The following is a 25240-nucleotide window of genomic DNA, read 5'->3' as shown; positions in this document are numbered from 1 at the left end:
ATGTACCGTTCTCTGTGCATTGGCCATTATAAAAGAAGGATAAAAGATCAGACATAACTTCAACCTTATCCAAAACGCCAATTTTGTCATTACTTAAATTGCTAAATTGTCTCAGCCTGTTCTTTTTTTTAAATCTCTAAAATGGGAAATCTTCAACTTCAGAGGGGAATTGTGAGTGCTTAGAAGTGCTGGGGTGCTCAGTTCTCTCCAAAAATGCACAGACCATACACAACCAGTAGCAACAATAATAAGCTTGAATCATGCGAAGACAGTATGGAGTGAACTGGTTTACTTCTCAAATTGCAGTCTTTTATAATGTCCATAACTAACAAGGGTAAGCTCTTTAAATCTTTGTCTCCAAAAAGAAGGATACAAAGCATAGTTGTTTTTTGGAAAGAGAATTTGTTTCTTATTAAAAATAAAGTGTTTTAAGGAAAATAAGGCATTTTCCTCTTCAAATCATCCATTTCCATTTTGTGGGTGTTTATATATACAAACTCTAAAGTTTGAGTTTAAAGACTCATTATAAAAGGTTGCATAACAGAAGTGTTCTGAATTCTTTGTCTACTAAAATCCAGCTTTTTGGATAGATGACAAATTTCTAATACCATTTCAGTGCACAGTTGGAGAAGAACTCCACAAAATAACATTTCAATAAGTATATAATGTGTTGGGTTTTTTTTAATTTATTTTATCAAGATCATCAATAAATGTAAAAATCATTCACAGATGACTTTCACACAATATTAAAATTCTGGGGGTTTACTAAAAGAGCTATGAAAGGAATCAAACACCTCCAAGCAATAGATAGTGGTCTCCAGCTACGCTGCCAAGTTGAAACACTCACTGTGTTCTCCATTTAAAATATAGGATCAATCATGTTAGTGGAATGATTTACTCAAATATGTTCAGTTTTTTGCAAGTTTTATATCACTTATTTTGGAAAACAGAGGACTGTTGAGACACTGGCATTCATATGCTCTAGCGCCGTTATGCTTTCATAACTTCTTATTATTGGAGTCATGGGATAAATCTGGATTTTTTGCATTTTAGAGTCCAGTTGTATTAAAAAAAAAATACACCAAAAACCCAAGAAGCTGTGTGCTGCATTCAGCATGTGTGAGCATGTTAATGAAATTTAAAAATATGTACCTGTTATTATTATTAAATTCATAGAGCCCTCATAGAGTTGACACGTAAAGATGCATTATATTGCTACAATTGTCACTTCTAGTGATTTAACTGCATTCACAGTGACTTATGTTGATTAAAACCAAATCACATCCAAAGTTTAATTCATGCTGGTTTCATTTGTGCACTTTAATGGAGGCATGAAACCTCTGAAAGGCAATTTCTGCTTTTTTTGCAGTGACTGGCATTTTAAAGATGTCTGGAAACAAGCATAAAGTGACAAATTATCACCAAGAAGACAGTGATTAAAAAAAGTATGTAAAACTAGTTCACAACAGAAACACTGTCCTTCCAGCAAGGACCAAAGCAGGGAACAGGACTGTTGCATGAATTTTCCGGCAAAGTCTTTAGCAGCCTGACTAATCCCAGACACACCTCGTGCTGACCTTTACACACTTACGCACAAAACTTTCTGGGAGACTTTCTTCCCCCCCAGTCCCTTGCTTACTTCATCTCCCAGCAGCGCTGCCTGCTGAACGTGGTGATCCTGCTTCCATACAAAGGGAAAGAGCCTCCACCTACCTTCTCTCCTTCCCTCCCCAGTTCCTCACTCCCTCTCTCCCCCTTGGGCTGGCAGGATTCCTCGGGCAGAGCATGCAATCAGTTTGCAGGGAGCAGCCGCAGCCACAGGAAAGATGCAGAAGCACAACCAGAAGGAGCACCTCTACAAGCTGCTGGTGATCGGGGACCTGGGAGTGGGCAAAACCAGCATCATCAAACGTTATGTCCACCAGAACTTCTCCCCCCACTACCGGGCCACCATCGGGGTGGACTTTGCCTTGAAGGTGCTGAGCTGGGATGCTGAGACTGTGGTACGGCTGCAGCTCTGGGATATTGCGGGTGAGTAAAGAGGAGAACCCCATAACTCAGCCAGAGACAATGCAAAATATAGACTCAAACTGTATTAATCTTTAAGTTGGAAACTACCAGTGCCTGTGCAGTGAGTGAGAGGAGATTGAGGAGAGAAAACAGACTGAAATTTTGGAGTTTCCCTAAAGTCAGCAGAACCCCAAACAAGAGGTGTCAGAGTGAAACCTGCCCTGTCTGTTTTTTCTCTCAAGCACTTAGATACATGTAGGGACACAGGCACCTCTCTCCAAATGCCCCAGTTCTTCCCTCATTAGACTAACAGATCTCTGTGACGGGAGGGAGAGTGACAAGAATTTCCAGTTATATCTATTTAATTTGGTGGCAGAGATGAGGGTTTCAATAAGATAGTTGAAATTATTTTTATAATTAAAAAATAAGAAAAAAATTTTTTAAAAATCACTGAAGTACTTTATCAAAATATCGTCCTTCTTCCTTTCCTTCCTCTTTCCTACCTACCTTCCTTCAGCCCAATGAAATGTAAACAACTTCTGACTGCTTTGAAAAGAGAAGTGTTTCCATTTGGCAATAATCCTGGTTGTTAAAATGTATTTATTTACGTTGACTTGTCCTTATTCCATATCAAGTAAAAAAAGATCATTTACTCTGTGAGGGGAGAAAAAGAATAAAGAATTTCAGCTATCATTGCATGCTTACATAATTAAAACCACAGTATTTGACATTGTCATTTTCACTGCTTTGGATTTTTTAGATTTGTTTTCCAAGTAAAACCAAAACTTTTTATTTTTGCCGCTGTCATTACTAGGAATTAATCTTTTTTACTCAGTCCACAAAATAGAAGTTTATCTTGAAGGCATAGTTTGCATGCTATAAGTAATGATTTTTCATATAGCGTACATAGGAATCCAAGTACAGCTGTACCACAATAGCATACAGAAAAAAGGATGGTGTTTTCAAAACTCAATTAATTTAAAAAGTTACATTCGTTAAGTACTGAATAGCAGTGAACATAATATCAGCTGTTAGGTAACTGTGCCAGCTTGTGGCCTGAGCTGTGGGTTCAGTGATCTAGTCTGGAACAGCACCCAGTAAAACAAGTGAAATGAAAAAATTCTTGACATTCTTCTTGGCGGAGGGAGTGCCTTTCTTCTGCACCGAGCTGCCTCATGTCTGAGCTCCGAATTTGGCACCAAGGTACTAAAATTTATGCAACAACACTGCTTTATGCAAAACGTGCATAACCTCAGTTTTCTCACACATCAGTATGGCCTCATGGATTTATGCTATTAAATACATACATGTTCAGTTTCCTTTATGAAGTTGGAATAATGGGGAAAGCGTTGGCATTATTGCTTACCAGTGACTGATTAGAACAACAAATACATACACATCCTGCAAAAGTTTTCCGCGTGAGAAAAAACATTTAATAGTAAATTCTGAATGCATCAGGGACTTAAAGAATGTATTTTGCATGCCTTGTTTCAGAGATTTATTACGCTACTAATCATGTGCTGGCAGATCATATGATGTAGCTTTCAGTCAGGCTGCAGAAGCAATTACACCAAGTTGTAGTGCTGAATGACTAGCATGCTTTCTGAGTTATCACACATGACGGAGAGAATTACAGCGTAGTACTAAATTTCATATGAATTGCTCAATTCAAAGCATCTCTGTGAAGGTCAAGACAGTGGTCAGTGATAAAAAGAGTTGCTGTCTCAGTTTTAATGGCTTCTGTGTGAGGAGCTTTAGCTGCTGATGGCTATACACAGAAAATAATTTCTGTGAGCAACACGCTGAATTCAGATCAGGGTGTTGCTGGCATAGAAGTTGTCACCCATAAGGCATCTGACTAGTGAGAAAAAAATATTTAAAAATGAAGGTGAAGTAAAACTGATTGGAAATGTAGGAGGAATGGAAGTGTTTTATCCTGGCTGTGGCTGGTCACATACCACCACTTGCAAAACACAAAGGATAAGAATGAGGAAAATAAAATTTCTAGTCTCAGAATATCCTCTCTCTTCTGGTAGGATCTCTGGTGATGTTTACTTTGGGGATAAAAACAATAAATTTTCAGTTTCTAACCAAGCTGTAGGATGTTGGCTTAGCATTTAGGACATCTGGAATTGAAGCAAATGCTACAAATGTATCAATATATTAATATATATGTGTTTGTGTGTGTATCAGGTTTCATTTTAACTCTTACATCCTTTCCTCTCCCTCCATTATACAGCAAGTAAACTTACTACTCAGTGTAACATGTACTCTTCCTGGCACTTCACTATGTGGATCAGTGGGTAGTAAATAGTTTAACAATCTAGAAATAACTTTATTAAAATGTTTTGAGTAAAACTAGTGTTGAGTTTCTCTACCTTATTAGTAGAATTGACATATGTGGTGGCTTCATGGCAGGGGTGACATACTCTGGTCATGGTAGGACGAAGAAGTTTACCTTTGTTTACCCTTATAGACATAGGAAGAAAAAGCAAATGTCATCTAGCACCATTTAATTTCATATATCTGTAACATATTTTTCTTTATTCTTTGATTTAGTAAACAAAACTATAGTAAGATCTAGTAGCTAAATGCTGAAACTGTATTTATGTAGATGAAAGATAATGCTGAGCAGTAAGGATAACTAAGCATTAGAAAAATTAATTCAGGGATAAGGTAGGTTCTGCATCACATTATTACATTAAGACTAGGGATTTTTAAACAGATAATATATTCCTGAAGCTACGGGTGTTAGACAGGAATAATTGGACAAAGCTTCATGGTTTATGATGTTATGATAGCTGTAACAACACACTGGCATTAAAATCTATGAATTTACATCTGATTCAGTGAAGTGCCTATGTTTCAAGTGACTGAATTTTCACTCTTCTGCTTGGGAGGAGATATACATGGTAAAACTCCCACTGTCTTTAATTTCCTTGCAACAGTTCCATTTTATTTCATCGAATGTCCCAAATTTTCAGTTTTGGTGTTCATGTCCTTGTTAAGTGTGCCATCACCTATACAGATGTGTCACACATCTTTAAATCTCACTCCTCAGTCAATTTTTTGTTTGTTTCCGTATATTTCTGCTGCCTCTGTAGGAGTATTCCTGAAATTAATTTACATATTGTTATAAGGAAAGCTTTAAAAGAAACTCTTAATCGTATTTGGAACAAGGCTGTTGTGGTGGGGGTGGCTCTGCAGACGCAGGCTGGGGCTGCTTTTGAAGAAACCAACTATTGCAGCCTGCAGGTCCGTGTGTCTTTTCTACTCACATCTCTGCAAGTCTGCTCTCAGTGTTACTGCTCGTGTTTCATGTCTGCACAGGCTGAGATTTCTCTGAAGACCAGTCTGAGCTGCAGATTTACTGCAGGGAGCATCTCTGCGAGCGCAGCGAAGGGCAGAGAGCAGCACTTCAGAGCCTTCCCCCTTCCCTGCTAATTTTTCACAGCCTTGTCAGCATCACCCTTATCCCTCCAGCTGTCTATGTGTGGGCTGGATTATTCACTGCTACCAAAAATACATTGATTTGCTTTTACAGTCTGGTTCTCATCTCGTAAAGAGATGGACCAATGCATTGGAGACCATACCAGTGGTGAAAGAACAGTTTCATTTCCTTTCCCTGCAACTTTTGCCTTCAGAAACATCAATCTTTGCACAGATATAGGCAAAACTGCAGCTGTGAAGTTTTTAAGACTGTTATTTTCCAGAAGGAGTAAATGGACTGTTCACTAATGCCAGGCACAGCACATCCTCAGCGGTTTAGGCTTTTAGTGGCTGCTATGCATTGCAGTACATATGCATAAATAAGATAGTCATGGTGATTTCTAGGCTAAGTTACCCTGAAATTACTGTTCTGCAAACATAAATAAGTCCCTGGCTGTGGTGGGTTTATTTCAGTATTGATTTGTGGTGGGATGCATGGGCCTGATCCTGCTGATAGTCAGCTATTCCACATTCTGGAGTGGTGAATAGCACCTCAAGGCTTGCTTAAGTTTCAATCTATGAAGACAATGACGTGAATTCAAGGGTAAAAATCCTGAAAGATGTTTTGAAGTGAAAGGTAAAAGATGTTTCCATGTTCTCCACTATTTCAAACTTCTCAGTGTTGGCTAAAGGCCCTTTGTAAAGCATGGTGGTTGCCAGGAGCTTTTGCTTCTCAGGATAAGGGATGGTGGCAAGAAGTAAAGCCCATTGTAAAACTGGGCATTAAGAAGTTTTAATCTTTTTTTTGTCTTGTACTATATTGCAGATACTGTAGGTGATATGATAGAAATTGTCTGAGTTTTAGCACTTTATAATTGTTTTTTATAACTTCATCAGAGATTATAATGGTTAGTGAAAATAGTAGATTTCCTTACAAGTCATGTTGTCAAATTTATGTGGCGTTCATTTTTATAAACTATGAAATTTCAGCTGTTCATTACTTTAAGCCCATGAAAGGATACCTTCCCATGCTGCAGAGGTGCCACTGAGGTCAAGATAATTGTACAGGCAGGTGCCATTCAGACAGGGAGTCCTTGTCTTTCATGGAAATATTTTTGCTTTGGCACCTTGCTCTCACTGGGTTCACTTCAAAGTGGGGTAGGATTCATCTGGTTTCACAATTAAATATCTTGTACTGAACCATCTGAGTATAAACTACTCACCCTGGGCTTACCAGAGACCTGAGGGCAAAGGTTAAAACCTCCATAATGAAGCTTGTGTGACCACTCTTGAACATCTGTCCTTGCTGAGAGGATGCCCTCTAGATATCTCTTCTCAAACTCTGATGACAAAGGCATGCTAATCTCAGGAGGAGCAGCTGAGGGAACTGGGGCTGTTTAGCTGGAGAACAGGAGGCTGAGGGGAGACCTTATCACTGTCTGCAACTGCCTGAAAGGAGGTTGTAGTGAGGTGTCATACCCTTTGTCAGAACTTTGTGGGCCACTACTAGCCAAAAGATCACGTCATAAGAGCCTTTTATTTCTCTAATAACTTTGATAGTTTCTGATGAATGATTTTATGCTGCAAATTAATAATTTAGTTAATGTTCTGCAACATGGCCCACCTATCTTAGAGATCTGTGTCTCAATTAATATGTGTAAGGCCCAAGTTTAGCTGTTCTTACATCATCTACATGTGAGCTACAGTGCAAGCATCTCAATAACTTTGCAGGATAAGTAAAAAGTAACACAGAATATGCACTAAAACCTAGTTGTACATGTTGCTGCTTGCCTCATTGTTAAGTTTCTAATCAGACCTTGATTTTTGTTTGAAGGCACCTTCTTGCAGATGAAAAAATAATTTCTCAACAAGGAGATTATTGAATAGCACATGACTTAGACATTCATCTGATTAGCCCACTGATAGGAATCATAAGACATTTTAGTAAAGCACAACCATTAGAAATTTTCATCTCTCAGAAATGATAAATTTCTATCTTGCTTCTTCAATGGGACACAGTGCTTGTTTAAAGTAAAAAAAAAAATCTAACATGAATTTGGAGAAGACAGATACACACTTTCGGTTTCTGTATCATGTGAATGACTTTCACCTTGCTGCAACAGCTAGTGCATAAAACCAAAGATAAACATCACAAACAGATGGTTTTGACTCCATAAGTGCATTCAATGCTATTTCCGTTAAATGAAACTACATGGTCTAGAAGCCCAGTAATCAGCACTCTTCAATTTTCAACCCAACCTTGCATTTGACAGCACAATTTCCATCAGATAAAACCTCCACAGGTAACCTTCCTGGGGTCAAAGGCAGACTTAGCAATCTTCTTGTCTTCCTAACCTACTCAAAGCTATTCACGTTGAGAAAGTAAGGCTAGGAACAGGTTTCCATTGTATGTTTTCTACTTTCATAGCACTTTTTCTCAGCTATGGAGTGATATAATTAAATACAAGAGTTATCTTGCTTAAAGATTGCTGTTATTGTGAGATGTTTCAGGAATTTATAATTCTTCATTTTCAGATCACAGCTCAGCAGTAGACATCAATGTAAATTATATTGTTTTCACTTCAAGAAAAATCCTGTGTAATTTTTTTCCATTCTTTGAAACATTTTTTTCTAAGTTCCCATGAAAACAGCATATATATTAACAAACTCACAGCTGGTCAACATACCACATCCTGATGTCAATGTGTCAATTTTTTACAATCTTAAACATATAAAATGATAGATAATTACAAATGTTCATGTTTGAATATAACAATATGTCATTCATAGCTTACAAAAATACTGTAAATAACTTCCCAGAAAACACTCTGAATTCAGCAAGTAAAACCATAAAGCTTCTGAACAGATCTAATGTGAAACATCTTCTCCCAGAAAATTTTACTGGAGCAATACAGCTCTTCATATTATAACTGATAGGCTATTTCTTAGAATACTTTGCATGTTTGCAAGGCTTTAAACTCACCTTTCTCACTCCTGTGTTTTAGTTTGCTAGTAAAAGTAAATTAATGATTACTCTAACTGCCAGTATGGCTCCAGAGCTTACTTATGTTATTTGCATGAGAATATGCAGGATCCTCTTCATACATGAGCAGACCACTTGTATTAGATGTTTCCCACAAAGTATCATAGTATCAAGGAGCTTCCAATCTAGAACACGGATTTGTTTTGATTCCAGTTTAAAGTCCTGTAATGTATACCAAGATCAATCTGCCAGCTTCGTAAGACTCTACACTGAAGTTCAAGCTTGTCATGAAGTTATTAAACTTTCTTGGATATTTGCTTTACAGCTTCTTTTTCATGCTATACTCTTTTGCATTTTCATACAAATGAGTATGGTACTCATCATTATTTAGACAGAGAGTAGCTTTCCAGAGACTTAAAAAATGAAGTTCTACCATTGGTAATAGTCTCTTAGCAAATCTGGTATTTGAAATATTGACCTCAATTGGAAACAGTAACTTTTTATAAGGTGGTGACTTTTTCCCCTCCTACTTTCTTCATTACAGGTCAGGAGAGATTTGGAAACATGACCAGGGTGTATTACAGAGAGGCCATGGGGGCATTTATTGTCTTTGATATTACAAGACCTGCAACGTTTGAAGCAGTGACAAAATGGAAAGAGGATTTGGACTCTAAGTTGGTTCTTCCAAATGGCAAACCTGTGCCAGCAGTCCTCTTAGCAAACAAGTGTGACCAGGGAATAGATGTTCTTATGAACAACGGCATCAAGATGGATCAGTTCTGCAAAGAGAATGGCTTCGTAGGCTGGTTTGAAACATCAGCTAAGGTAAATGTTTCCATTCCTTTTTAAATGTTTCTTCAAATACAGAAAAATTGGTTCCTGAAATATTTAACTTGGCCAAAATGTGTACCTGGCAAAGCTCCTCCCTTGGTGGGATTTGTTAAAGGTGAATTTGTCAATTAATACATTCCTGTTTCTTTTATGCCTTTTATTGCAAAGCAAAATATATGCAACATTCTGAAATAATACGATAGGCCAGCATAAAGTATGTAACTGGTCACAACTTGCTGCACAATAGCCTGGGGAGAAAGATGACCTTTGAGAAAGCACAAAAGCTGCCTCTTGTGGATGATACTTAACAGTGAATCTTATCTCTAAATATTTATATACCCACTTTGCCTGAGAAATGATGATTTGAGACAACAGCTTTATTGTATTAGATTCCAGAGAAAAAGTCGGTCTATTTTAGTGCTTGTACAATGCTTGTTGTTATAAGCTTACATTCTCAAAAGCCTTTTCAAGAAAAACCACATATCTGGGGAAGAAGGAAAGATCAGTGGTCAAAGTGCCACATGAGCTGATCTGAGGTTCAATTCCTTGCCTTGGTACAGATTTCCTGTGTGACTTTAAGAAAACTGAGAAAAAAAAAATAATAAGAAAGGGCACAGGGACTTTCAGAGTACAAAGACCCAATGTTCAGTGGTTCTGTGTATAAATTTCAGATTTCTCAGATAATCTCAGTGCATGCAAGATTTGGGGAGCTGGCATGTGAAATATTAATTTGAACACAACGCTTCAATGGATATTGTATTTATTGTATTCTCTAATTCTGAAAGCTGGTGTCATCATTAACAGCTCTGGGGAACATTTGGATGTTCTAGTAAACAGTTTGGCTCTGGTTTGACCTAGATTGTTAGTAGACTGAAGCAAAAAATGCTGCATTCAATTGTTTAATTTAAATGCATTATGAAGAATCTTTGGAGTGTATACATATATTTTACTTTTCTGAATAATTATTTAAACATTAATATTTAAAAGAGGTCACACTTGTAATCTGCAGAAGTAACACAGGTGACTAGCAGCATGTCCTAGACTGTCTCAAACATTGCATGAACTCCAGGCTGAGATTCCCGCCTTTCAATACTCAAAGGGAGCTCATAAGAAAGATGGGGACAACATTTTTAGTAGCCCTGTTGTGAGAGGACAAGGAGTAATGGTTTTAAAATAAAAAAGATAGATTTAGACTAGATAGAAAGAAGAAAGTTTTTACAATGAGGGTGGTGGAACACTGGCACAGGTTGCCCAGGGAGGTGGTAGATACCCCATCCTTGGGGCACTGTTCTTTGCGAACAGTGTCTTTGCTTTCCTGCTGAATGAGTCCCAAAACAAGGCAGTGTTTCTTCAAAATGCCATTTTTAGGGACACATTTTGGTCTAGGTCAGTCTGTAAATTATCTTGCTCTACAAACGTGGCACTTACCATTCCTGTATGCACATGACCAGATTTGAATTCAGGTCTGTGGTTCTCTTCTGATTTGTGCTGGCAAGGCCACTAGAATCCAATGTTCCTCTCTAGGATAAGCTAAATTTTACTATAGATAATGTCTAGTTCTGGTTTAAGAAAGAGGTCAAGATCCCTTACATCAATTTCTTCATAAGAATTGTGTCAGAAAGCTAACTATTCCAGAAAAACAAAGAATCAAATGAACAACAAACACCAAAGAAACAGAAAACACAGAGAGTGAAGCATTTGCAATAGCTGCTGTCAGTAGTAGATATGGAGAGTTAGAAGATTATTACAGGACAAACTATTCTTATTTCTATAAGGATTACATATTCTGGCCCTTTCCAACATTCTATTAGGTGTCTAACTGTCAGGCCACAAACATGGAATAACTGGTTGTGACTATTTTTGGAATCCATTTAATCAGTGATGTGTAACACCGTGTATGGCTGTTTTCTTCAGAATTACTTGTTCTTCATTTCTGATATGTATTTGAGTCTACATTTCCTGAAAACAAGAACTAATTCACTGAAAACTGAAGCCTGAGTGCAAAACCACCACAAAAATCATGTGTGGAGAAATGCATAACAAATTGTTTGAAAATACATGCATCTAAAATACTTTCAAGGAGAACAAGAGGGAATAGGATTGACTATTGCGTAAAGGATACAGAGCTATAGGTTCATTATTTTAGGTCTGGATTAACGAACTCATGCAGTTAGTCACTGCTCTTCATGAGAAAGGAATCTGTACCATGAATTCCATACATCAGTCCCCAGCAAGCACCTGTCCACTTCTTAAAAAGAACAACTACACTTATTGTGCCAAGGGCCATTGCAGGTCATGTCAGAGAACGAATGTACAAACAATTTTGAATGTCACAGTGAGGTTTTACAATGATGATGAAGCCAGTCTTGGGCAGAACTATGGAAGTACAAAGGACATGTGAAGTTTAAAAAAGTCACAACAGAGGAAAAGTTTTCCAAGCTTCACTGAGACACATAGAATTAAGATTAAGAGTTATTTTAAACAAAGGAAATATCTAGATTCTTCTTATTTTGTTTAACTCAGAAACCCAAACAGTCCTCAGGTTACCAGAGCAATTATGTGGGAACAAAAAGAAATCCAGCTTTGACAAAACTTGTCTTCAACAGCCAGTGTGAAGGAAGCAATGAGAGCTGAGGACACAGGACTGTTAACAGACTGCTCTCTGCTGCTATAGACTAACGGTTAGCATCTGCTATTCTACAATCTCCACACCTCATTTCCATCTAGAACTGGAGGCTCCTGACTTTAAAATGATGCAAAGAAGAGTAAATCCACTAGAGATGATAGAATCACAACACTGAGCCTAAGTTAGATCGGAATAATTTTCTCACTTGGTCTAAGTTCTGAACTAAAATCTATGCCTTTTTTTAAAAACAGAAGTTATTATTACTGCTATTTTAAAATATTAGATGTTAAATGTACCTGGTATTCTTTCAGCCTAGGGCATACTAAATAATTGAACCCAGGTCTGGGGAAAATAAAAAACCTAGCTATGTTTGCTGTAGAGAACAGAAACTGAATAACACTGACAGAGAAGTCATTGTATACCAGCCAGCACTTTTAGCAGTTCAAATAAGTAATAACTCTTTTTCTGTAGTATCTTGGAATAATTAGATCTCCAGAGGATTTTTGGAGATGTGCTTGGAAATGTTAAAACCTTCAGAGCAAACCGAACATGATTTATGTGTTTTGGAAAAACAAAGGTGATTACTTATAAAAATACATCTTTTAGTTCTGGTTGTCTTGCAGAAAGTATAATAGCATGCTATATATGTACCTACCATATTTCAAGCTGTCAATAGTTTGAATTTTTCGTCTGTAGCACTGGTAGGTTATTAAAAAAAAAAAAATCACTGTTATTCACTGGTGCTGTTTTTGTTAACAACTTCAATACAAACTATTTGAGCCACCTAATGCATTCACATGTATTTCTTTTTATTCTTACATTAATCTAAAGGAAATAGTCTGTTCCAATTTTATACTCCCTACAAAGAAAGAATAATTTGTTCTGAGAGTTTGCCATGTAAGAAAGGTCTTGTTGGGCAACAGGAAGTATAGTCACAAGTTATACATGTCACCATATATCTGTTGGAGAGCCTGGTCTCTTTTATGTAAATATATTTAGTTTGCTCGTATTTATTGCAGTGTGAAAGATGCATCTCCAGATAATAATGAAATTATCCTTAGTAGTAATTTCTTTAATAAATTTCATGGCCACAACGATTGTGAAAGATGCATTTTTTTGAAGGCAGGAAATTTCTTCTTCCTGTCACACATTTGATCATCCAGCATGTGGCCAGGGTAGCTGAGCACTCCACTCACATTTCAAAGCATTTGAACTCTTTTCACTACCGCTCCTAATTCAAAAAGGTGAGCTTTGACTTGGATTAGAAAAGCAGAAATTTCAATCTTATTATCACTTTAAAATGTAAACAGAACTTGTGCATCAAAACAGACAAGTCAGGCAAAACTAAATGTGCTTGAAAACACCAGCTTCAGGAATAACTTGAAATACCTCATGATTGACTATAGCCATGCTGTGATTATGCCTGAGTTTCTCTTTTCCTTGAGGAAATTCTGCTGTCAGCAATATAGAATAAGATAAAAAGACATTCAAGTTTTGTCCAAATTGCCAGGAAGGGCCGGTAGCTGTGCTTTTCAAAACCTTAACCATCTAGGCTCAATACACAGCTCCTTGTCTGCTGATCATCATGGCCTGGAGACTGAATGAGCACTGAGTCTCTGGGCTTGTTATAGAATCTTTCTTCCTCTCAGAAGCGTGAATAACTTGTCCTTTCTCCAGCTGTTGTCTGACAGGCAGTCAACAGTGTGAATTAGTGCCCAAATGCTGGACTAGGAATCAGGAGTCTTCTTTGCCACTGAATTACTGGTTGACCTTCATAAAGTCACTCTCCTCTGATCCAGCCTCTTCTTCCACAAAGCAAGAACAGCAATTCTTCTGTGAGCTCTGTGAACACACCAAGCTCTACTATCCCTTGTTTAAATCACGAATTCTTAAGATCTTCTGACTCAACAAATATTACAAAAGTTGAAAGAAAACAAGCTATATGGTAGACTTGCAGAGGAACAGGTTATGTGGTTTTGTTTTCCATAAAGACAAATGAGGTTTGGACATGTATTTGAATTAGGCTGACACACTACAACTAACCTGCTGATCTGGTAACTGAAACCAAAGGCTGCCAGAACCAGTTAGGAATGTAGGGCTCCCTATATTGTCTTGTTAATTTACCAAAAAAAAAAAAAGTCTAACTAATCTCACAGCACAGAGCCTTAGAAAGTATTTCAGCTTCTGCCATACACCACGAAAAGGAGCTGACACCTAGGCAGAAGCTTTCAGTTTAGATATACAGTCACTCTGTGCAGACTCCTCTGCAGAGCTTGTTTCCTGTAACTAAAAGTAGAGGACTTGTTTCAGATTATCCTAGAGGTATCAGAGCTATCCTATAGCTCTCCAGATCACTTTTGTGAAATAAATTATTTAGTGCTGACCAAAAGCTGGAAAATCACTGGTTAAATCACAGGAATTATCTTATTCTAAGGGTTGTAGTTATAGTAGTTCACATCCATGAATTCCATGCTGGTGCATCCAGAGGGCTTTTAACCTGTATGGTTGTTTTTTCCTAGAAACACAACCACAACAGTACAGCACATCTTAATAAGGCTCTACTGCCAGCCGTTTCCAAGGGAGCTCTGCTAAGGGAGTGTTTGGACTTGTTCCCACAGATTGCTTGCTCCAGAGGATTGCAGGTTACAACACCCTTAAAGTCATTTCCCTGCTCCTGGATTTTAGTGCATTATAGAAACAAAATGTGGAAGCTATGCAATTTTCTCTAGATTCCCATCTAATACTTGAATAGTTCAGAATTTGTAAATATTAAGGGAAGTCAGCTTCCTTCAAGTCCAGTAGTAGACTCATGTCGCTAAGTGGTGCTGGCTAAGACATCCCCAAGTGCCCATGTTGGGTAGCTGTGCCTGCATAGAAGTTGTTCTTCACCCTGACTTTCAAGGTAAGACTCAGAAACATCACATTCAGTCAGAGAAAGAAACTACCCAAATGTAGAAATGGAGCAGTTTTATACCAGAAAACAAGACAGACAAATCTAGGATATCTGCATATCAAAGAAATGTTTCATCTGGAAGTGAGACAGGCCCATGAAACCAGCAAAGGCCTTTTTTCTTCTGTAAAGAGCTAAGACCCAGTGTAGTCTGAGAGGATTTATTTCCTATATTAAAATGGAATGCTCTAAATGCTAATGTTCTGCATCTGCATTAGAGATGACAGATAAGGAGAAAGGTAATCCAGAATGCAAAGAAGCTTGCTGAACTTCTGTACTGCTTTGAGACACTTTCAATAAAGCATTTATTTTCCTGTCAGTTGACTGTTGCATTACAATAAAATGACATTATTTCCCATAGCAATAATTTCAAAGGTTTTAAATCATGCAGCTGTCCTTCCCTGACCTGAGTTGCTATCCTTTCTATAAAACTGCCCTTTGAAAAGATACATTTGAAGGAAACAGATCTACAAAGCAAACGGTAATTTTGTTTGTGTCTTTCAGTGTTCCTTTCTGGCTTTCAGAACTTTCTCAGAGTTATTTTCTTTGCCTTGCTTTGTTTGGTAACAAAATAGAGAGCAGCATGTTCTGACTTTCACTTTTTCATTCTTTCTTGATGGGGTCAAGAGAAAGATAGAGTCAAGTACCCAGATATCATCACAGAAGTTGGGTTCATGTTCTTGCTCTGTCAGGCTTTGGCATATAAACAACTTAGTTCTTGCATTGCTGACTGCAATAGTGTTTTCAAGTGCTGAGGCTTATTGAAGCACAGAAATCACAGAAATGGGTTAGGTACTTCAGGGGACAGGGCAAGTGAAGATGCCTGAGAAAGGGTTTCACAAAAGCTAGACCAGGATGTTAATGTGAGAAGTAGAGCAAAAGCAGGAAGAGAGGCCCGACAGCAACAAAGGCACCATAATATGGGAAAAATGCTTCTTTTTTGTCTTGCAGTAGAAAGTCTTGCCCCAGCTTTGGGAAAGAAAGGTGTTGTGCTCCCATATTATCATGAGAAAACTTCAGACTATGCCATCTTCCACTTTCCAACTAGCCACCATGTGCTGGACCAGGTTTCATGCAGCTTCCACTGTTTGGGACTCTTCTTTTTCTCTATTTCATAAATGGCCATAGCAGCACTTTCCTATCACAGAAATGTGCTGTGTAGATAAACACATCAAAAATGTGATAATGAGTAACAGCAACCTTAAAAGTAGTAGTATCAGTAAACAGGCCATCCCTCTTGTTTGGAAAGAACTGAAGGCAAAAGTGACCTCAGAAGAGGCTGGAAATCAAGCTATAGCACTACAGGTGCACCTAGTACTATGTCAAGAGTGAGGTAAACACTGAACATCTTAATTTTCAGAAGTAACTCCACCGAGGAGGTACAGTAGGACTGCCAGTATGACCTAAAGAATTTGCTCCAAACATGAAAGGAAGTTAGTAAAAACAAACAAAACAAAACAAAAACAAACGAGAGGAGAGGAGAGGAGAGGAGAGGAGAGGAGAGGAGAGGAGAGGAGAGGAGAGGAGAGGAGAGGAGAGGAGAGGAGAGGAGAGGAGAGGAGAGGAGAGGAGAGGAGAGGAGAGGAGAGGAGAGGAGAGGAGAGGAGAGGAGAGGAGAGGAGAGGAGAGGAGAGGAGAGGAGAGGAGAGGAGAGATGGGGAGAGGAGAGATGGGGAGGGGAGGGGGGAGGAGAGATGGGGAGGGGAGGGGGGAGGGGAGGGGAGGGGAGGGGAGGGGAGGGGAGGGGAGGGGAGGGGAGGGGAGGGGAGGGGAGGGGAGGGGAGGGGAGGGGAGGGGAGAGGGGAGGGGAGGCAAAAGATGAGGCAAAGCGAGGCAAAGGAAAGAGAAAAAAAAAAAAAGGTCTGAACTTCAGCAGTCATCACAATTCCTGGGGTGTTTTGTGCACAACAAAAGCCATAAGGGAGATGACATTTAAGGCATTTCAACATAGAGACCCAATGAAAGACATTGCTCCACTCTGCTGTCCACTCTGCTCCACTCTGTTGTCTCACATTTTCTTTCTTGAAAATGTTTCTTTGAAACATAATTAACTTCATTTTTAGGTGTAACTTGGGCTTTTTCCATGTTTCAGTGCAATTAGTAGGGTGTCTGTGATTATTCTTGCCTGTCCAATCTTTCACTCTGGTTGTTGGTTTCTTTGTATTTGTTAGATGGATTTTCACCTGCTCCTTTTTCTCTGTCCTTCCCCAGATTGCCTTTCAACACCTCCTGCTCTCTAAAATTACCAAGTCTCTGGGTGTCTGTGTTTGGATAGCAGATCACCTTCTACCATCTGCAGCTGCTTTGCTGCTGGTAGAATATTGATTTTTCTTTTGCAAAACACACTGTAGGAGGAGAGGTGCAGAAATCAATATTTCATTAGACAGACCAGAATACAGCAATGTCTGATCTGCAAACCTAGGACATGGAGTAGACACCACAGGATTAGGGTTGTAACAAAAGGCAACAGTAGCGTCAGAAAGAAAGCAGTCAAGGCACAGAGCTGGGAGAGAATCACAGAATGTTCTGAGTTGCAAGGAGCCCACAAGGATTGTCAGTCCAACTTCTGTCCCTGCACAGGACAACCCTGCAGTTCACACCGTGTGTCTGAGGGTGTTGCTCAGTCTCTTCTTGAACACTGTCAGGTTTGGGGCCATGATACACACACAGAATCACAGAATCACAGAATGTTAGGGATTGGAAAGGACTTTGAAAGATCATCTAGTCCAGTCCTCCCTGGGGAGCCTGTTCCAGTGTCCAGCACCCTCTGGGTGGAGAACCTTTTCCTCATGTCCAATCTAAACCTCCCCTGGCACATCTTCTTGACATTCCCTCAGGTTCTGGCAGGAGTTGCTTTGCTGACATGAGCACAGGCTCCTTGCAACAAGTAACTTAACACTTCACTTCTCATCCATACCACACACCAGTTGTCATCTGAAACACAGGAGAAGGCTGGAGCTAGACAGAAACTCAAAAACAGCTGTTCTGTCTGACAAGGTCACCCTTCCTCTCTCGCTCCCCTTGTAGTCCAGCAGAAATTTTCATCCACAAAGTTTAGAAGTTCATATAAATGTTCAGGATGAGAAAATACCTCTCTGATCCAACACGTGCTATTGACAGGACTTTTTATTCCCTTCCTCTTACACAGAACAAAAGGCAGAATTTGAATTGCATGGGTGCAAAAGCTTTAAACAGTGAATCCTCACAAACCTGCACATTTTGCCTGAAGAAGTAAGAGCTGAGTCACATAAACTTTGGGAGACACATCTGAATGAATGGTGCCCTGGCAGAGAGGAAGGGGGTATGGACTGAAAGTACAAGACTTTTCAGGTGGAATGGCTGGAGCTGGGGATGGTATCTATCTGTATATAATCCCGCTTCACAGATATTCAGTAGATGTGGGCAGACACCTAGCAGGGAAACAGCAAACTCAATCTAAAATGTAATTAACAGTGTAATTAGGAATATGGGTGAAATTTGGTAAATAATTTCATTAGCAAGGAGAAAGGCCAATGCAGAAAAATATAAGCTTTTCATTTTCATATTCCCAAAACTAAATATTTTGATTTCTTATGTCAAAACAAAACTTTCATGTTAAAATTTGGCTTTCTTCCCAAAAAAAAGCTATTGAGGTTTAGAAAGAAGTTTAATAATCAAATTTTACTTTGGTTTGAGTTCTGTACAAAGTAAACTAGCAGTTTTTTTCTTTTATTCTGAACTTTTAGGCTCAGGTCTGGCACATGGACTTCATCCATCACCAGTGGGGATGAGGAATGTCAACCTATGCCCATTTTATGCTTTTGTGGGCTTGGGTTCCTTCCCCCTTTCCCACTCTTATAAAATGCTGATCTTAAGCCTCTGACAAAGAGGGTTTCTGTTACCACATCGGAACATCAATCATTTTAGGCACAATCTCAGATAGTCCCTAAGACATTATTGAAAAAAGACATGCTGCCATGCCAAGAGAGAATCAGCACATGGGTAAATAAAATGCTTATCAGTCCATTAATAAAGGAAAATACAATTCAAAAGATTTTTACACATATGTTTTTGTGCATTTAACAATCCTGTTTTACCTCCAGCTTTCTGAGCAGTACTGAGAGATATTTTTCTTTGTCTACTTTTTCTAATAAAATTTCACAGTGTTCTGAAAATGACTTTTGTTGCAGGCTTGAGGAATTTGCTTGTCTGGTCTGAGAGACCCATGTGATACAGTAACTTTTTAACATCTCAGTACAGAGCTGATTCCCAGCTCTGTATTACTTTCTGGGGGTTAGTATGTAAATGACTTGTCTAAAGATTTGAGGTTTTTACAACCAATCAATATTCTTTACAGGTCAAAGATCAAATATTTGAGTACACTTGTGTAGTTGAAGAAACCTGTGGAATCTTGGCACTAATTAACATTTTCAGTTAGATTTGCAGAATTCAGCTCTTTACTCTGGTGCCAAGGGATGGTCAATGGACTTTGTGGAGCTTTGCTGTTAATTTCAAGGAGATTAGAAATCAGCCTCACAGAATCCATTACTTTAGCTTTTGATCTTCAGATAATTGTACCATCTCTACTGAAACACACATACATGTACTTTGTTTTCTTTCATAGCTGAACTTCATACTTAAACATCTCATCTGAGTTTTATTTGAACATACACGTGAAAAAAAAAATGCTTCACAGGTTATTTTATTAAAGAAGCTGAATTGATGCTGGCATTTGCTGAAGGTAGATTTCATGATGTTGTGTGCATGGGTGTTCATAGTATCAGTACAACAGGCTCCAGATTCAGCTTGGAAACCTGGGTAAACTTCCACTGCAAAGAAAAGCATAGTCTTTATGGAGCAAGAGGAGGATGTGCATATATGTAACTAAATACATATATATTTGTATGCACTTCTATTTGTATGTATATGGGTGTGTGATATATTTTCCCCGAAAATTGAAGCTACAATGAGGTTTCCGTTTCCTGTCATATAAAATAAGTAATCAATGCCAATAGTCAGAGTAGAACAACATCTTTTATGCCAGCAAACCTGACTTTTCATTCCAAACATGTCATTAAAAAAAACCCCAACCTTACTCCGTATTACTGCTTATTTTATATTCTATGCTGAGCTGTGTCTCACTGATCAGGCTGTTTCAGCTTTGCTTATTCTACAGGCAGAGCAAGGGTTGCTGCAAGTCAAATGTGCTGCTGAAGACACATATAGAAAAAGACATGCTTTGCATTTCCTTTTAAACCCCTAGAGTGAGGATTTCTGTCTCACAAATGAAACTAATGGTGATATGAGTGTTCTGAAACAGTGCATTGGAGATAAGTCAATCTCAACAAAAAATAAGTGAGGACTCTGAAAGACATCATAGAAGTTTTTTGACTGTTTTGTGAATAACTTGAGATCGTGTCATTTATTCAATGAATCTGGTTCATGACAGATTTCATGGTGCATGTAGGATATAGAAATCTTATTGAAGCTGTGGTAAAGGCTTTAGAAATAAATGTTATTTATGGCTGTAATTGGTAGTAGGTAATTTATATTTTGAAAATAAGAGTAACCGTTATTCAAGCAGTGAAATACGGACTCTGGAGCTTTACTTCAGGCATCTGTCTTTAACATCCCTCTGGCATTTGTTTGTTTAGTTTATTGAAGCAATCAAATTACCAAGAGTTTCAGGTAATTTAAAGTGAGCCCTGTGGATAATTTAGATATGAATTATAATATGCATAAAACTTAACTAACTTAAAAACTACAGTAGGCATTAGCATTATTTAATATAGTCAGTTATTGAAGACTGTTTATTAAGGAAAGTAAACTTTTTGATGTTGCCTAGAGAAAAGTTTAATTATGCACAGGAAATATGCAGCATGGTGTAATTAATATTGACTAATCAACTTCTCTTTCTCCTTCACTTGCAGGAAAATATAAACATCAATGAAGCTTCCAGATGCTTGGTGAAACACATAATTGCTAGTGAGAGTGATCCAGTTCAGTCTCTTGAACCAGATATTGTAAAACCACACTTGAATTCCTCCAAGATTGTCAGTTGTTCAGCTTGCTTTAAATCGTAAGAGACTTCCAGACAGCAAGAGCTGAACAACTATGATTCACAATTTATACTTTATCCAACATACCCAGACTTCCCAGATTGTCCGTAAGCAGATTGATATTTTCTCAAAAATATACTTAAATTTGTACAGATTTTTTGACAGCTAGAATTTATTATGAGCTGTTCATTGATAGCAATTATTCAAAGCTGTCTTTGGCTACTTGTCAAATAAGACTCATGGTGATGGCTGTGTTTTTCCAGTTGAGTACCACCACCAATTATATCAAAACCTATTTCTTTGCAATGTGGTTTCTGAAAGCTCGTATTTGTGATGTAACTGCAGCAATACCTAGCTTGTCCATTGGTCCTCCAGCCTGTCTTCTCAATAACTTGACCAGGCAGCCATCATCATTACACTGTTTTCTCATCCCTCAAACGTGAACAATCTTGCTTCATATGAGGAAGATTATGATAATGAAATTATAGCTGTTCAGAAAGAGATAACAAGAGTGCTCACAGCAAAATCTTCCCATTGCAAGTTCAGTCTCTTGGATGAAGTGGTAGGATTGAACATGAAGCAACCTTTCACATCATTCAGTTCTTCAGAAGATCTCAGCTTCTGAGACTGAACCCTGATGTAGTATTGACCATCACTTTCTGAAGAGTTACATTCTTATGGTTATTAGCATTTTCTTCAGATGAAGCAAAATGGAACAAGTTTGGGGGAGAAGTGACAAAACAGGTAATCAGGGGTACAGTCTCACAGGTGAAGCAGCTGGGAGTTTTCAGAAAGGTTATCTATTCTGTAAAGCCAGCTTTTCCTCTGAAAAGCACTCACTCATTTTGTTCCTACCTCTCCATTCTCCATGCCACAGATGTTCCTGTGTATTTACACCGTGTGTATTCTGTAAGTCTTTGCATGCATCCCTCTATTATGTTGATTCTCATGTGAAAATTCACTATCCACATGATAATGTAGTGGCTGAACTTTTCAGGAATGTATGTGTTGAATAAGAAGGTACTTGCTTTCTGAGAACATTCTTCTAAAAACCACAATCATATGAATGATCATGGCAAGCAAAATGAAACAGTCCTAGGAAACACTCTTGGAATCTGTGCAAAAATTTTTGAGCTGTACTGTGGGAGTGAAATTGTTGATTTTCAGCGTCTCACAAAATATGCAGGTTGGTGGAATCATTCAGACAAGTGTGCCTAGACAAATAGCCTTGACATGCGGCCGCACGACCCTGCAAAGCAAACTTTGCTTATCTCCTGCTATAGACAAATTATTCATTTTCTGTTCCTGCCCAGCCTTTTCCTTCCTAAGCTGTGAACTCTCAGTGGCAGGAGCTGTCTTCTGAGATGGGACTTTTTCCTTAGAGAAGTGTAAGACAGTGAAGGGGAGGAGGCAGCATCTCATGAAGTCTTGTGTTTGCAGACACCACTACAATACTTCACTAAACACTTAGTTGGAAATGACTGAGTGAAATTCTCAAAGGCTAATAAATAATGATTCTGTTACTGAATTATCTGTTACTATATATGCACAGGAGAAAAGAGCCAAGGACAGAGACATAGCTCTACACGTGTTCTTTGTAAAGACTTAAATTGATATATTTTTGTCCCAGAATTCTAGAATAAGAAAGCAAGGTCTGTGGTTTTAAAAATAAAAATCCACATCCCAAATTATTCTTCACACACACATAGATCTAAGGATCCATATATATCTTGAACCGGCTTTTTTTTGAGGAGAGTAATTTTCAAGTTATCTTGTTAGCAGTGTTATCCTTTAACACCTGTGTCACACATCGTTTAACTCCTGCTGTGATCTGGGTCAAATACCTTAACCTTTCTGCCTCAGTTTCCTCATCTGTCAAATAGGGATTGATGTACACACCTACCTCACAGCACTCCTTGAAAGTTGCCATTGGCACCGTGCTTTGAAGATGTATGTTATGCAAACGCCAAGCACTATTACTTCTCAGAATGAAATATGAGTGCCCTCTAGCATAAACACATGGTGCTGTAATGCCTTGATGTTCTAAATCTATCCAGGGCTTGTCTCTGCTGCAACAATTATCTTCAATTACTCCACCTCAGTTAACCCAGCGAGGTTATAAAGCAACATGTGACTGCATGGGATGATTAGATTAGATGCAGATGGGTTGCAAATGGAAACTGTGGCTGCACAGATGTCATGTTACTAGTTTAATAATCTCAGCAACAAAGCTGCAATTCAGAACTAGAGCCAGGTCAGCTATTTCAAATTTAAAGCATTATTTAAGTCAAGTCACATGGATGCCTTATTAAGGATAACTATTCATACCTTGAGCCAACACTGTGGGGAACACAAGCACCTAGATACGAAGTGAACCTCATGCTTTCCTTATAAACCTGGATGCCTCAGGTGAAGCAGAGGAAGTTCTCATTTCTTCCAAAAAATATTTTGTGATCAACTTGCAAGGAACATAGCAGTTGCTAATGTATTTTAGTTATCTTCAGATTACTTGTCTTTGGTGGCTTCTTGCCAATAGTCATTAAGCACAATGGTAGCTTTCACAAACATTTGAGACTTATGGCTAAAGATCTAGTATAACAGTAATTTAAAAAAACCCTACACATAAAGAACACACTCAAAGGACTAATAGATCATTTTTGTTTATTTGTTTGTTAGTTTCACAGTATTTTATAAACCTGTGCACTACAAACTCATCATCTGTTCCCCTTGTTTCCGTTGTGTCACGTTTCATTGCAGTCACAGTTCTTGGACAGATTTTCCACCTCTGGTAGGCGGTGCACAGAATTTGGCCAATTTCTAGACTAAAGACTATATGAGGTATAAGTTCTAAAGTCATACATATTTACACCATAAGAATTAGAACAGTATCATGAAGAATCAGGCCTCCTTAGGAAGTTACATAATTCCAAATGTTCATTTTTATTTGTGCTGTAGTGATAAGAAGCTGTCAAGTCTCTTTCTGTAATGCAATAAATGTGTGAATGCCACCTGGGTATGAAGCAAACTGCATTTTTAGAAGGGGTCGTTGTAGGCAGACCAGAATAAAAACTTTAATTAAGAATTAATGAGCTCATTTTGTGCCAATACCCTTTCAGGAACAAATGTAAAATTTAATTATACTGTGGCAGTCCCTGACAGGTTGAATTTCCTTGTTTTTTATTGATACACTCTGTGCTATGTCCTCTTTGCTGGTCATTGGAGACCAGGAATCTTAATTGCATGGCCATTTCAAAATGAAACATTTTCCTCTTCTGTTTGCAATAAGTAATAAAAGACATGAGTCTCTATTGCTTTCCTAATGGGCAAAGATACTGCAAAACAAATTTAAAATTAATTTTCATTGTGGTTCTCCTCGGGGTGTCCCAGCGTCTAGAACCACAGGCTGAGGTGGTGAGGTGCTGGGCATGAGGAATCAGCCCGAAACTCTCATGAAAAATGGTAGTTGAGCATCTCCACCCCAAGGCTTCATTTACCAATTCAGCCACACCACCAGTAATGACTGGATGTCTTTCATTTTCCATCTTTGAAACTCCATACAAACAAAATCTCATGATCCTTAATACCTGGGGAAGCATATGCATTGTACTAATAGGAAAATGGATGAAGTGAAAGGTAAATATTCCTCTGTTATTCCAGAGATATCATAATTTATTCACCCAAGTTGACCTTTCAACAGAAAGCCATTTGAACTCTGAAAACAAGGCTTTGTTTTTCTTATGCACCATTTTTTTAGATCATATATTTTCATTTAAATTTTCTATTCAGGAATAGTTTTTCCCAACAGTACCTTGTGTATGCAGTTTGAATTGTTGTACATCAATATTTTATCTTCAGGCTTTTTTTTTTTTTGGCTTCTATTTTAACCTACCTGACCATATAAAAGCGGGAGGGTAGCAGAAGGTGCATGCTTAAACATCAGTTTTGTTTTACTTCTTAAAACAGCTTGTCTAGCTGGATGAAGTGAAATTGGTAAATACATGTGGGAAATGCAACTTTATGTGAATTGCCAGGAAATAATCGACAGATATTTTACTGCACCAATATTTATGCATGTGACCGCAGGCTCTATTGTAATAAAAGATGATCTTTCTGAAAAAAAAATGGACTATGAGTGTTTTGTAAAATTAATTCATTAACCAAAGTATGCACACACAAGTAACCAGAAGTTAATTCAGCTTTCCTCATATGTAGCCAATCTCTGATATATATACATATATAAATAGTTTAATTTAGACTGTTTTCTTTCTGTACAACCTCTTTTAAACTATCCAAGTTAGTGTTTGACATTGATTAAAGAGTTACATATCTGAGATGGGAACTTTCCACCTTTTCTCCCTTCATCATCCTATTTG

At 38.1% G+C, this 25240-nt stretch overlaps 1 protein-coding gene across 1 annotated transcript; it reads left to right on the top strand.

Annotated features, from left to right (window-relative positions):
- The first annotated feature begins 1625 nt into the window (after positions 1-1625).
- On the top strand, positions 1626-24989 carry RAB38 (RAB38, member RAS oncogene family). The gene is made up of 3 exons (XM_021280140.2): positions 1626-2031; positions 8967-9247; positions 20739-24989. Exons 1-3 carry the CDS (start codon positions 1827-1829, stop codon positions 20889-20891), a joined length of 639 nt encoding a protein of 212 aa, XP_021135815.1. The 5' UTR covers positions 1626-1826; the 3' UTR covers positions 20892-24989.
- Positions 24990-25240: the final 251 nt, after the last annotated feature.

Source organism: Columba livia, chromosome 1, assembly GCF_036013475.1.
Source record: "Columba livia isolate bColLiv1 breed racing homer chromosome 1, bColLiv1.pat.W.v2, whole genome shotgun sequence".
NCBI classification, from domain to species: Eukaryota; Metazoa; Chordata; class Aves; order Columbiformes; family Columbidae; genus Columba; species Columba livia.
The sequence above is the reverse complement of the archived record's forward strand: the minus strand, read 5'-3'. Positions and strand labels throughout refer to the sequence as shown.